The sequence below is a fragment of the Rhinolophus hipposideros genome (assembly GCF_964194185.1).
Source record: "Rhinolophus hipposideros genome assembly, chromosome: 20".
Classification (NCBI taxonomy): Eukaryota; Metazoa; Chordata; class Mammalia; order Chiroptera; family Rhinolophidae; genus Rhinolophus; species Rhinolophus hipposideros.
In genome coordinates, this window is record NC_138066.1 from 23,190,521 (window position 1) to 23,202,833 (window position 12,313).

At 57.9% G+C, this 12,313-nt stretch overlaps 1 protein-coding gene across 3 annotated transcripts; it reads left to right on the plus strand.

Moving 5' to 3' along the window:
• The first annotated feature begins 2,174 nt into the window (after window positions 1-2,174).
• CA4 (carbonic anhydrase 4) lies at window positions 2,175-11,334 on the plus strand. 3 transcript variants are annotated; one of them, XM_081027096.1, is made up of 9 exons: window positions 4,283-5,776; window positions 7,269-7,319; window positions 7,610-7,697; window positions 8,217-8,372; window positions 9,053-9,198; window positions 9,317-9,415; window positions 9,680-9,743; window positions 9,914-10,080; window positions 11,019-11,334. In XM_081027096.1, exons 1-9 carry the CDS (start codon window positions 5,714-5,716, stop codon window positions 11,211-11,213), a joined length of 1,029 nt encoding a protein of 342 aa, XP_080883222.1. In that variant the 5' UTR covers window positions 4,283-5,713; the 3' UTR covers window positions 11,214-11,334. The 3 variants fall into 3 exon arrangements, with proteins under 3 accessions (XP_080883223.1, XP_080883222.1, XP_080883221.1); XM_081027097.1 differs by lacking the exons at window positions 4,283-5,776; window positions 7,610-7,697 and adding an exon at window positions 2,175-2,429; XM_081027095.1 differs by lacking the exon at window positions 4,283-5,776 and having other exon boundaries at window positions 6,825-7,319.
• The last annotated feature ends 979 nt before the right edge of the window (window positions 11,335-12,313 follow it).

Below are 12,313 nucleotides of genomic sequence, written 5' to 3' on the forward strand. Positions count from 1 at the left end.
CACCTTAAAGATGAGGAAGTTGCAATCAGAGAGGAGTTAGAAAAGTTGCCCAAGGTCATCCCTGAGTCAGAGGAAGAGCTGGACTTGAATGCAGGATACCCGGGGAACCTGTGCAGAGCGAGGGAGAAGAGGCTGTGACAGGACTGGGGTTGCAGGGCCTGGGCTGGCAGCTTTATGGGTCCTGTAAGTCACAGAGATGTGTCAGGGCCATCGCTATTCTAATGATCCCTGCTCTAATGAGGGCCATGGGCCCTCCATTGGAGCCGGGCCTGATATGGCCTAGACAGTGACAGGTGACTAGTTCATGGCAGGCCAGGACAGGAGTCCAGGCTGGAAATCTGAAGACCACGGCCCCCTGCCCTGTGGAACCTTAGAATCAGAGATGGCACATTGCGAATGTACAGCCTCTGTGGTGTCTGTGATTAAGATACATTGTGAAGAAGTGCCCATCCTTAACCTCCTCCCCTGCTCCAAGGATCAGAGGGGACCCTCCCACACACACTGGGGTCTTGTTCTCCTTCCCCATCTTGTTGGCCCCAAAACATACTAAGGGGTGTGCTGACCAGACAGGAGCAGGTTCACCTAGAGGGCAGCTCCCCTTTCCACACTCCTCTCCCCTGGGGGGCCCCAATGCAATGGACTTTGAAGTGGGTCCAAAAGTCACTGATCAGTAGCCCCTTAACCCCACTGAAGGTTCCCAAGTGTCCCTCCTGCCTGTCAGCGGGCTGGCCTGGGGTCACAGGGACCCTCTGAAGCCGATGTCATTCCCAAGCATAGTTTTCCTCCACTCTTCCCCACCCTACCTTTCCCCCATCCTGAAAGATATATTCTACAGCTCTGTGAACATAAATCCACTCTCCAGAAAAGGCCCTGAGATGTGGACTCCCTCCTCTGACTGTTGTCACCCCAGGCTGGTGCTTAAAGTCTAAAGCAGTGTGGACAATAAGACCCTAGCCTGACGAGGATAGCCTCTCCCCTCCGGCCTCTCTGTAGAATCAAAGCTGCTCCTTGAGGCTGTGTGATCCCGAGCCAGGAGGTGGGGGGCTGGGGGGGGGGTGGAGGGAGTCTGTCAGGACTCTAACCCAAAGGAAGCCCCTTTGCCCCTGGTCGTTCTGGGGGAGGCAATCTCTCTTTGGAGTTCTCTAGCCGAGGTTCAAAGGCTGGTGGGGGCTGAGAGGTTGGCAGCGGATGGGGAAGCAAGTAGACCAGAAAACCAGGGCTTCCTGTTGATGGAGGGGGCCCGAGCCCACTGCCTGGTGCGCAGTCCCTCTTCCCCACCCAAGTCTGAGCTTCCCAAACTCCCACAAAAGCTCCCACCCCATATGGGACACCAGGTACCGAGAGCCAAGACGGAGTCTAGAGGTATGGCAGCAGGGGGGCCATAGCCAGAGGAGGGAAGAGCTACCTCTCTATGGCGCCCCACCCCGCAGCCCCATTCCCCCAAACGTTAGCGCCTCCTTCAAAGGGACTTTCCTTTCCCTAAACTCATCTGAAGATCCTGGCAAACGAGGGAACTAGGGTGCATTCAGAGCCCGGTTTCTTATCTTCCCATCTCATCTCAGGGGTGGAGTGTGGGGCCTCAATAAAACGCAGCCCCTCCCCTCTGACCCCAGAAGTTTTTTCTCACTGCGCCCCTTTGCAATTCTTTGCAGTTTCTCAGTTCTGCCCCCTTCCACCCCCTCTGCTCTGGCCGTCACATAAACACGCAGTCATTTAGGGGCATCTTCACCGTGTTGGAAAAAGAGCCTTTGGTCTGCTTGGAAATTCAGTTTGGAGGACCCATTACAAGAGATGATACGGAGAATCCGCAGCCACCCGCTGAGAGAGAGAAGCCCCGTTTCTGGGGACACCGGATCCAACAAATACCAGCGCACGTCCCTCACCTTCCACTTCGCCTCTAAGACTATGTGCACCGCCCACCCCTAACCCAAACCCAAACCCAAACCCATCGCAGGCCCCCGCGGCCCGCGCCACGGTGAGCGAGGTCAGGAACCCGGACCCTCGCCCTCGTGTGGATCAAGCACCTCGCGACGCTGCTCGGGCTCCCAAAGCAGGGACCAGGTGTGGGATGGGGAGAGGAGCGACTGGGGCTGGCGGAGAGGGCACTTCTCTGAGCGGAGGGGACGCAGAGGTGGCGAGGGGGCCTCGGCCTTGAGCAAGGTGGGGGGTGGAGGCGAGGATTTCAGATCAGGGACAGGACGCGGGGAGGGGAGGCTCCGCTGAGGGGAGGAGCCGCTACCCGCGTCCCGCTGTCGGGGCTCCCTCCCGTCGCGGCTCCACTATAAAATCCCGGCCCGCCGGCTCGCGGCACCCCCGGCGGCCTCCTCCGTGCGCGACCCCCGGCTCGGACGCGTCTTCGTTCCTGCGCAGGATGCGGCTGCTGCTGGCGCTCCTGGCCCTCGCCGCCGCCCGGCCCCCGGCCCGCGCAGGTGAACGCCTGGGCTCCGGCCCGGGCCCCTGGGGTAGCCGGCCCTGCGCCCCCCCGCGCCCCCCCGCGCCCCCACCCTGCGCCCCCCGCGCCCCCCCCGCGCCCCCACCCCGCGCCCCCCGCCCCCCCCCGCGCCCCCACCCTGCGCCCCCCGCCCCCACCCCGCGCCCCCACCCCGCGCCCCCCGCGCCCCCCCGCGCCCCCACCCTGCGCCCCCCGCCCCCACCCCGCGCCCCCACCCCGCGCCCCTCGCCGCCAGTGCGCGCGGGCTGCGCGTCCGTCCGGGACTGCGTGTGCGCCCGGAGCCGCGAGGCTGCGGGGGGACAGGGCGAGAGGGGGCTCGTGTGCGCACACGAACGGCCACTGCGGTGCGGGGGGAGCGTGTGCACGCGTGTGCACGCGTGTGCGCGGCGGCCCCGAGCGAGACGAGCGTGCGACCCGGCGAGAAGGATGCTGCTCGGGCCCGCCCCGACGCACGCCTCCGCTTCTCGCCCTTTCTGGCGTTTCAGGAGGTGCTGGTTCTCCCCAGTGGGTCCCGCCGGGGCTCGGTGCTGGGTGGGGGCCCCCCGCCCAGAGCAAGGGCAACACATGGGGTGTGGTGGGGCCCTGGCATCCCCGCTTCCCACCCTGGGTTCCTTCTCCCCGGACGCTGCCAGCTCCTTTCACCTCCCCAGCTCCCAGCGCTGTATTGGGAGCCTGGCTGGGGGCACCCGGAGACCCGAGGTCCTGGCCAAGCCGGTCTTTCTGGCCAGGGTGATTTTTGTTTAAAGATTAATGGTGAGGCCAAGCTCTTAATTATTCGCCTAGGTGGGAGGTAGCAGGAGAGGCGTGTTAATGTTTGATAAGGATCTGAGGGCGCTTCCAGCGACTGGGCGCAGGAACCCGGGAGTCACCTTCTCTGTGACCCTACAGGGCACCGTCTCCTTCGCAGGAAGCCCCTCGGAGGATTCTTGGGGTCCATCTGCCCAAATATCTTCCCCAAACCTAGATGCTCCTCCCTTGGAGTCATGAAGGCTGAGGGTCCTTGAACAGCAGAGGAGAGAATGGGTACAGGTTGCAGGAGAGACTTAGCTGGCTGGTCAGGGTGGGGTCCGGGAGAATGAGGGGAATTTTGCAGCAAATGCCTCCCTCTAGGAGAGGAAGAAAGAGAAAAGGAAGAGGAGGGGTTCGGAACAGGCCTCCCCAAGATGTGCCACCTTGGCATGTGAATTATGTTGGGCTGAAGGCAATGGAGAAACTTCTACCTCTCCCTTGAAGCATTAAAATTTGAGGCCTGGCTCATAATAAGAGTTATTACCAGAAATAAGTTTTTATGAGGGATCTGGAGGGTAGGGCAAACTTCTAATGACTGAACACCTGCCCTTTTATTGTTTTGTGAATGAACTTCCTCCCCTCTGAAGCCCCAAGGTGTCATAACTCGTCCTTAGTTCAAAATGCCCTATACACCTCATTTTACCTTTCTGTTTCGGAACCTCTCCTGTATGTGGGGTTCTGGCACATACATATGTAATTAAATTTGGTCATTTTCTCTTGTTAATCTGTCTCATGTCTACTTGATTATTAGACCAGGTGAAAGAACCTGGAAGGATAGAGGAAAGTTTCTTCCTCCCCCACAATAGGATGTGACATTTTTTAGTCATAGAGTTGGACGTTTGAAACCCAGCTGCTTATTAGCAGCTGGGCTTAGTAGGAAGAGAAATGCTTTGAAATTAATTTGGCCACTTTGTAGCCGTGTGGCCTTCCGTAAATCGCTTAATCTCCGTTTTCTCATTTACGAAACAGGGATGGTAATTCTAATGTCAGGTGTTGTCTTAAGGATTCAGATAAAATAGTGGGTGTAAGTGCTTCGAGGGAGCCTGTGTGGCACATGGCAGGCATTCTATGCGTGATGGCTACCATCGCTTTCTACCACTGGCCTGGGGCCAGCCAGCCAGGAATTTATCTCAGCTGCCCCCTCACACAAGCTGTGCTCCCCTTGGGGCCTGAGGCTTTCTGACTGGGAACTTCCAAGAGACCTGCTGCCTTCCTCCACCCACTTCATCCCCTAGGAAACTGGAGGCTGGAGAGGAACCGGGCTGTACATTAAAATCCCCAGAGCATCTGCTGCCTTGCAGAAAGGAAGGGAGAGGATATCGGGCCCCTTCACAGTCCCAGACCCCTGGCCAGGAATTGCTGAGACTTTGCCCAGGACCCACGTGGGTTTTGCTGAGCTGGTTTTCAGGATTCCTCCCTCCCCCTAGAGTGGGAGGGTGGGGTGAGCAAGGTCCATCAAAGATAGCTTTTCCAGTAAGTTCTAAAGAAGAGGGGATGGGTGATGGGTAAGCAAAGGGTGAGAGACAGTGGCTGGGTGATGGGTGATGGTTGTTAGGTCCCTCACTCCATCTCTGGTTAGGGCAGGTGGATTAGGTGGAGCCTGGAGCATGGAGCCAACAGCTGACATTAGAAGCTCCTCTCCTCCCCAGGCCCTCTTGGAGGTGGCCTAAGGCAGCAGAGAAGGCTGCTAATCATCTGTAAGGACAGCCCTCTCGTGAACAAATACAGGAACCAGCGCTGCTCTGTGCCCCTACCACTGCTTGCCTGAAAACCAGCCCCCTCCCCTCAGCCCATGGACATACACTTGACCCCTGGCCTTGGCCTCATCAACAGTATGTTTTCCTGGCTCTTGCCTCCTGCAAAGAGTAGTTACAAGAGCATTCAGCCAAGCAGGTCAAAAGTTTCTATGATTAAGACAGTGGATCAGAGGTTACCATTACAAACCCAGGAGCTGTAGCCAGAGGCAGGAAAAAGCAAATTCCTAAGAAAAGCTCAGCCTGGACTAGATGGTCCCTGGGGAGGCTCAGAGGGGGTTCCATCCTTCAGAGCTGGCTCCCATAGGCTTCTGTTGGAGTGGCTTTCCCTTGGACCGCCAGTCCAGAGGAGGGGCCAGCTTGACCTTGGAGGCCTTATCTGCCTTCATGACCTCTGAGCGGTGAGTGAAGACACAAGAGGATTATCACCAGGAGCCTTTTGAGTACAGATAACCTCCCATCCATTGTCCCTTCAGACACTAGCTCCTTCTGCCTGAGGAAGAATGTAGGACTCAGAAACGTCAGTGAACTCTCCTGCAGAGAGTAAGCAAGAGGCAGAGCTAGGGTTGGAAACCAGATGAACGGGCTCCAGCTTCCCAGCTCCTTCCACCTCCAGGAAAGGACCTAGAAGTGATGGGGCCGTTGCCTCGTAACCCCCATATGGAGGTTCTCAGATGCAGCAACTCACAGGGGCAGGAAAGCCCTGTCCAGCCAGGGGATGGACTGTCATGGGGAAGACACTCAGGGACTGTCCATCTCTGAAAGAGGCTGTGCCCACAGGGTAGGTGAAGCATTGGATGCAGAGCTGGGGAACTCAAAACCCAAGGGGGCTCTGACGGTCTGAGGGAGAGGATGCCTGTTTTCTGTGGGCGCTCACTCCCCTGGCCTGGAACCCTTCCTCTCACCCCCTACCAAGAACCTAACCTCATGGCCCCCGCCCTACTTTGTCCCCATTCCAGGGACCCCAGGAGGTAGAGTTGGAGGCAGCCCAGGCAAGAAGGTGGGGATGGAGGGCGGGGGCATACTCAGAGTGGGAAGCTGTGCTTTTCTTAGGAATTTCCTCATCCCTGAATTCTTTCCAACTTGGCTTTGGCCATCTGTGCACTGATAGGAGGCCAGAGGGAGGGAGGCAAGGGGAAGGGAAGGGCTTATCAGGGACCTGACTAAGTTCCGGGCTACCTGGAACACTCCTACCATCTCATTTAATCTTCCTCACAGCCCGATGAGGTGGGTGGTATTAGTTCTATTTTACAGATGATAAAAGTGAGTCAGAGAGATTAAGAAAATGTACGGGCTCCTAAACCCACAGCTCCTACATGGCTCAGCCAGAATTCTAGCTCTGGATCAAATGCTTTGTCCACACTTCTGGCACAGTCTCTCTCTTTGTCTCTCTCTCTCTCTGTCTCTCTCTCTCTCTGTCTCTCTCTCTCTCTCTCTTAGTCAGTAGATTTTAATTAGAGCAGGTTTAGGTTTACAGAAAAACTGAGCAGAAAGCACTGAGGGCTCCCACGCGCCCCCTCTGCCCCTGCACAGTGTCCCCTGGTGTTATTATTAGTCAACAATTGCATTCGTTTGGGATGTTTGTGGTGCGGCCTCTTTCCAGAGATGCTGTTTCTACTGCCCTGAGGCAGAGCTAGGATTAGAACCTGCGTGTGTCTGGCCCCAAACACCAGGACTGTGGGATGGCGGGGCAGGGGGAAAGGTCTGGATGTCTTCCTTGCTGTGGGGCTGTGAACGCTTAGCCAAGTGTTATTGGATCTTAATAACGCAAGAAGGTGTGTCCTGGGGAAGGGCCAGCTAATCTCCATCACCCCCCTGGTCAATGCTGGGAAGGCAGCCAGGCTGAACCTGACTCTATTGTCAGGAGGGGAGGCCAGGCCCTGATCGTCCCCTCCCCTCTCACCAGAGCCTCCCTTCCAGGTTTGGGGGAAGGGATGCAATGAGAGAGGGGGAGGCTGATGAGCAACAAATGGAGAGTGTCCGGTGGGCTGGCCTCGGAGGGGTCTCCTCAAGGGCTCGTGGCTGTTTTGCCCTGCCTTGCCCAGCCTGAGGAAACGTGCCCTGGCAGGACGACCAGTAGATCAGCCACGGGTCAGGGACACCTGCGGCCTGGCTGCTTCAACTACCTCCTTCCCCCATCTGTACATTTTCTTCTTAAGTCTCCTTCCCCTGGGCCCTCTGTCCCAGACCCCAGGAACATAGAGACCTATGTGCACACGGACACACTGACACATGTACGCACAGCCTTCACAGCCTTCCTCTCTCTGCTCCAGAGTCACACTGGTGCTACAAGACTCAAGCCAACGCCTCCAACCCCTGCTTGGGTAAGTACAGAGAGTCTTGGAGACAGGCCTTTCTGTGTGATGGGCACTGTCCAGGTGGAAATGGAGACCCAGTGAGGGTGGGAAGGATGAGGGGTAATGATGCCCCCCAGTCACATATCAGCTCTTAACACACACATTCACACACACACACACACACTCACACACGCACACACTCACACACGCATATACTCCTGGTGCTTAGGGGAAAAGGAATATAGAGTGACTTGAGCCTTCTCTGATACCTCCCATCACTATCACCAAGAAGCTGAGTCTTTTATGAAATAAATCAGCAGCGGCAGCAAATGGAGAACTACATGACGCTCTTTCTCCTACGAGAATGGACAGCTGCTTCTATTCCACTGCAGGGGAACCTGAGAGGTCATCCTTTGCCTTTTCTCATCCACTGCTGACCCATTTCCCCGCAGTCTGCTTGCTTCCTGCCTCAGCTGTGTGCGGTGGCTGGACAGTGCTGCCCCACCCCCACCCCCAGCTCCGCCCAGCGGGGAGTTGGAGTCACCAGGGTGTGGGGAGCCAGGTTCCTCCAGGGGCTACTTCCCCCCCGTCCCAGCCTCAGACAATGTTTAGTGTCAGAGTCAGGTGTCCTTGCAGAAGCAGCCCTTCCAGGGGACTCCACTCCACTCCTTCCAAGAGCCCTCCCATTTACCTTCTTTACTTCCTCACTTGCTGCCAGACCAGCTAGCTTTGCATATGAGTGTGCGTGTGTGAGTGTGTGAGTGTGAGTGCATCTGAGGAGGGAGGGCCCTGCAATACAGCCTACAAGCCACCCCAACACCTTGCTACCTGTGAGTTGGGTGTGTGGGCCTGGCCTCTGGGGAGCAGCGGGGGCTGCACCCTCGTGCAGGCACCCCTGACGCGGCCCCCTCCCTCCCTGTTCAGGGCCAGACCAGTGGGGCGATGACTGCAAGAAGGACCGCCAGTCCCCCATCAACATTGTCACCACCAAGGCACAGGTCGATCCACACCTGGGGCCCTTCTCCTTCTCTGGCTATGACAAGAAGCAAAAGTGGACTGTCCAAAACAATGGGCACACAGGTGCGTCCCAGGTGGGATGGAGGACCTGGCCACACATGGGCACTGGGGCCAGGAACCCCTGAGTTCTGTGAGGATTGAGAGGGCACACAGGCCAAGGTCCACCTTTGCTGAGGAGAAGCTGGACAGCCTAGCTGGGGGAAGGTAGAGGGAACAGGAGAGGCTTCCGAAAGCAGGGAACACTCCAGCCGTATTTTCCATACTTCCACCAGACCAGACTTGGGGGTGGGGGTGGGGACACGTTCTAGGACAAAGGAACAACATGTGCAAAGCCGTGCAGGCGTGAAACAGCTTGGGGTGTTCAGGGAACTGCACGTGGCTTCGTGTGGATGGAGGATAGAGAGTGAAGCTGGGAGGGGCCGAGCCAGCCCAGGGTCAGCAGAGCTGGGCCCGGGGGCAGGTCACCCAGAGCCAAGGAGCTTGGACATTCCCCTGAGGACGCCAGGGCCCGGTGGAAGGGGCTGGAGCAAGAGAGGGACTAACCGAGTTTCATGTTTGCGGTGGGAGCGGCAGGCAGGGAGGCCTGGGGCTGAACCACCCATCTCGTCCCCTCCCTGCAGGCCCAGAGCGCAAGAAGGGTGGGAGATAGGAGGAAAGGTCTTGCGTGGGTGGAGCTGGGCAGTGTGGCTGGCAGAGGCAGGGGATGTGGGTGTGCGGACCTGGCCCCCTCCTGTGCCCTCCAGTGCTGATGCTGCTGGGGGACGAGGCCACCGTTGCTGGAGGAGGCCTGGCCGCCCAGTACCGGGCCAAGCAGCTGCACCTGCACTGGTCCAAGATGCTGGATGCAGGCTCGGAGCACAGCCTGGATGGGGAGCACTTGGCCATGGAGGTGAGTGGCCCTCCACTGGGTCATTGCCGAGGCTGGGCTCTGGATGTAATTGCCTTAAGCAAGAAGAGTGCTCCAGGCCCTCACAAGTCCTCTCTCCGTCCCTCTCAACCACCACCAGATGCACATCGTACATGAGAAAGAGAAGGGGACATCAAGGAACAAGAAAGAGGACCAGGACCCCCAAGATGAGATCGCAGTGCTGGCCTTCCTGGTGGAGGTGGGACCCCCAACCCCCAGGGTCCTAGGGGCTGCTTTTTAAAATGCGGAGACCTGGGATTCTAGCAAGACAGGGGGAGCCTGTGGAGGCCCTGACTTCTCCTCTGTTTCTCCGTGATTTGTACGCCCCCAGGTGGGGAGCCCAGAGCATCTCAGGGCCTCAGTCCCAGGAGCTGCCTGCCCTCCTTACCCCAGACCAAGAGAACAAACTCAGGGTCACCCCCGACCCCCACACCCCTCTCTCGCCTCTTCCCTCCTGTTCCAGGCTGGATCCAAGAACGAAGGCTTCCAGCCCCTGGTGGAGGCGCTGTCTGATATCCCCAGACCCAGTGAGTCAGAATGATCGGGGCAGGAGACTGAGGTGGTGAGGGGAGGGATGGAGACTTCTTCCTGCAAAAGGGGGGCCTGGGCTCTCAGAGTGAGGTATGTGAGGGGGCTCTCCGAGCCTCTGAGATCCCCCTCTTCTCTCCCTTTATCCACCCCCCGACCCCTGCACCAGAGATGACCACCACGATAAAAGACAGCATCAGCCTATTTGACTTGCTCCCTGAGAAGGAGAAGCTGGGGTACTACTTCCGCTACCTCGGCTCGCTCACCACGCCGGGCTGTGAGGAGAAGGTCGTATGGACAGTGTTCGAGGAGCCCATTCAACTGCACAGGAACCAGGTACACAGGGCCCGGCCAAGGGTGCAGCCTCCCACTGCCCAGCTCCCCACAAACCGGTCCTCTGGATCCCCCCAGAGGCGCCCTGCGCTGGGGTGGGGGTGCGCACCCCGGGGAGCTGCGGGCCTGTTGGTTGAAGCCACAGACACACCCTGTGGGAGACAGATAAGAAAGGTCCCAGCTAGCACGTCGCTGGGTTGAGTGCTGGAGGGGAGGCTGAGGCAGGGGCATCAGAAAAGGCTTCCAGGCTGCACCCCGAAAGGTAGGTGGGAGTCATCCAGCTGAGGTGGGGGTGGGGGGGCTGTGTCCTGGGGAAAGGTGCCAGCATGGGAGGGCAGGGCTGGCCATGAGCAGCTGAGTGGTCAGTGTCACCACAGGAGGAAAACAGTTCATTCATGCAACAAATGGCACTTGAGTCTGCACAACACCCTAGGCTCCGGGATAGAGCCGTGAGCCAAAGGGCCCCAGTCCCTGCCCCCGCAACATTTGTTCCAGGACAGTGGTTCTCAAACAGGGGTCCCTAGACCAGTGGCCTCAGCATCATCTGGAAACTTGCTAGACATTCTAATTCTTGGCTCTCACCCCACACGTACTGAATCAGAAACTCTGCGGGTGGGACCCCGCAGTCTAGGACCCACCAAGCACCCCCTCTCCCCAAGACATTAATGCATGCTCAAGCTTGAGGCGCACTGTCCTACAGTAAGTGTGATAACAGTAGTTGTAATCATAGGCTAAAGGAAGCTATTGGGAATGAGCCCCCACCAGTGCCTAGTACTTTACACCTCTGATTCTTTCCATCTGGGAGGAAACCTGAGCGGTAGGGATTCCTAGCACCTTCATTACCAAGGGCTCAGAGAGGCAAGGTGGCCAGCTGGGGGTCACACAGCAGGGAGTGCAGCTCTCCCTGCCTGCCCTCCCTGCTGAGCTGTGTCCCTCCACAGATTCTTGCATTCTCTGAGAAGCTGTACTATGACAACGAACAGAAACAGAAAATGACAGACAACATCAGGCCCCTGCAGCCGCGGGGGAAGCGCCAGGTGCTCAAGTCCCAGGCCCCAGGCCAGCGGCTGCCCTTGCCACTGCCTGCCCTGCTGGCCCCCACGCTCACCTGCCTGATGGCTGCTGTCCTCCGATGATGGCTCACTTCTGGACACTTGACTTCTGACTTCAGCCCTTCGAGGGCTTGGGCCTGTCTTCCGCAGGCTTCCCAGGTTGCACTTTGATGATGATTAAAATATGGATATATTTTTAGAGAAACCTTTCTCAGGCCTGTTTTTCATTCCCACCACTACCCCTGCCCTGTTCCCCTCCGCCTATTCCTGTTCCAGGGTATAGCCTTCAGTCCTGTAGGAAACACAAGGCACTTGCCCCCACATTTGGGAATTCCCTGTCTACACCCCACTTGGAGAGGTGGAAGGCACCTCGGAGCTTCAACACAGAAAGGAGGGAGGCTGGCGGAGGCCACACAGACAGACTATGGCAGAGCCAACTGAGGCCCCAGCTGGTGCTTTTCCCTCTGCACTAGGGCTGGATAGTGCGGGTCACGTGTGGGTACAGCCTAGGCCAGGTGGGTGACGGGTCATATATTTGCTGAAATACTTCTTGAGTGTCTATGTTCTAGACACTGGGGATATGGCAGGGAATAAGAGAGACAGCAGTGCCTGCCCTCCTGGGCTTCCCAGTCTAGTGGGGAGACACTGGATGTAAAAGAGACACGTTGTACAATACATCAGAAGGCAGATGCATTGTAGGTTCTGCTATGCAGAAAGCTCAGTCAGGAAGAGAAGGTGGGCAGGGACGCCGTCAGCTGGAAGAGGCAGAGAGATTTGGAGGAGGCCAGGGATGAGGCCATCTGGAGCCAACAAGTATTCAGGTGCGGATGGGAGGGCAGGCACCTGTCCTGTGGGAGGAACAGCAGGGAGGCCAGCTGGTGGGGGGAGAGGCGGGGCGAGGAGGGAGTGGGGGTGCCTCTTGTAGGATCTAGGAAAGACGCTGGTTTTCACCTGAAGAGACTAGGAGCCACCAGAGGGTCTTTACTTGTGCTGCAGGGGCTGCAGGGTGACGAGTAGGGGGAGCAGTTAGGAGGCTGCTCCTCAGGTCCAGGAGCTGAAGGGTCAGAAATGGGATGTGAGACAAGGAGATGCAGGGGAACCCAAGGGTCTCTGGCTCTTGCACTTGCAAGTTGTCAGTGACGATCCCAACCACCACTGCTCCCCCCACCCCTCAAACGTGTTTC

What these genes read in the sequence shown, in the direction of transcription:
- CA4 (XM_081027095.1), top strand. Translation starts at nt 6,954, where the DNA reads ATGAGCAACAAATGGAGAGTGTCCGGTGGGCTGGCCTCGGAGGGGTCT. An exon ending in CCAAAACAATGGGCACACAG is followed by an intron (nt 8,373 to 9,052) that starts GTGCGTCCCAGG and finishes TGTGCCCTCCAG; the next exon opens with TGCTGATGCTGCTGGGGGAC. An exon ending in GGGAGCACTTGGCCATGGAG is followed by an intron (nt 9,199 to 9,316) that starts GTGAGTGGCCCT and finishes AACCACCACCAG; the next exon opens with ATGCACATCGTACATGAGAA.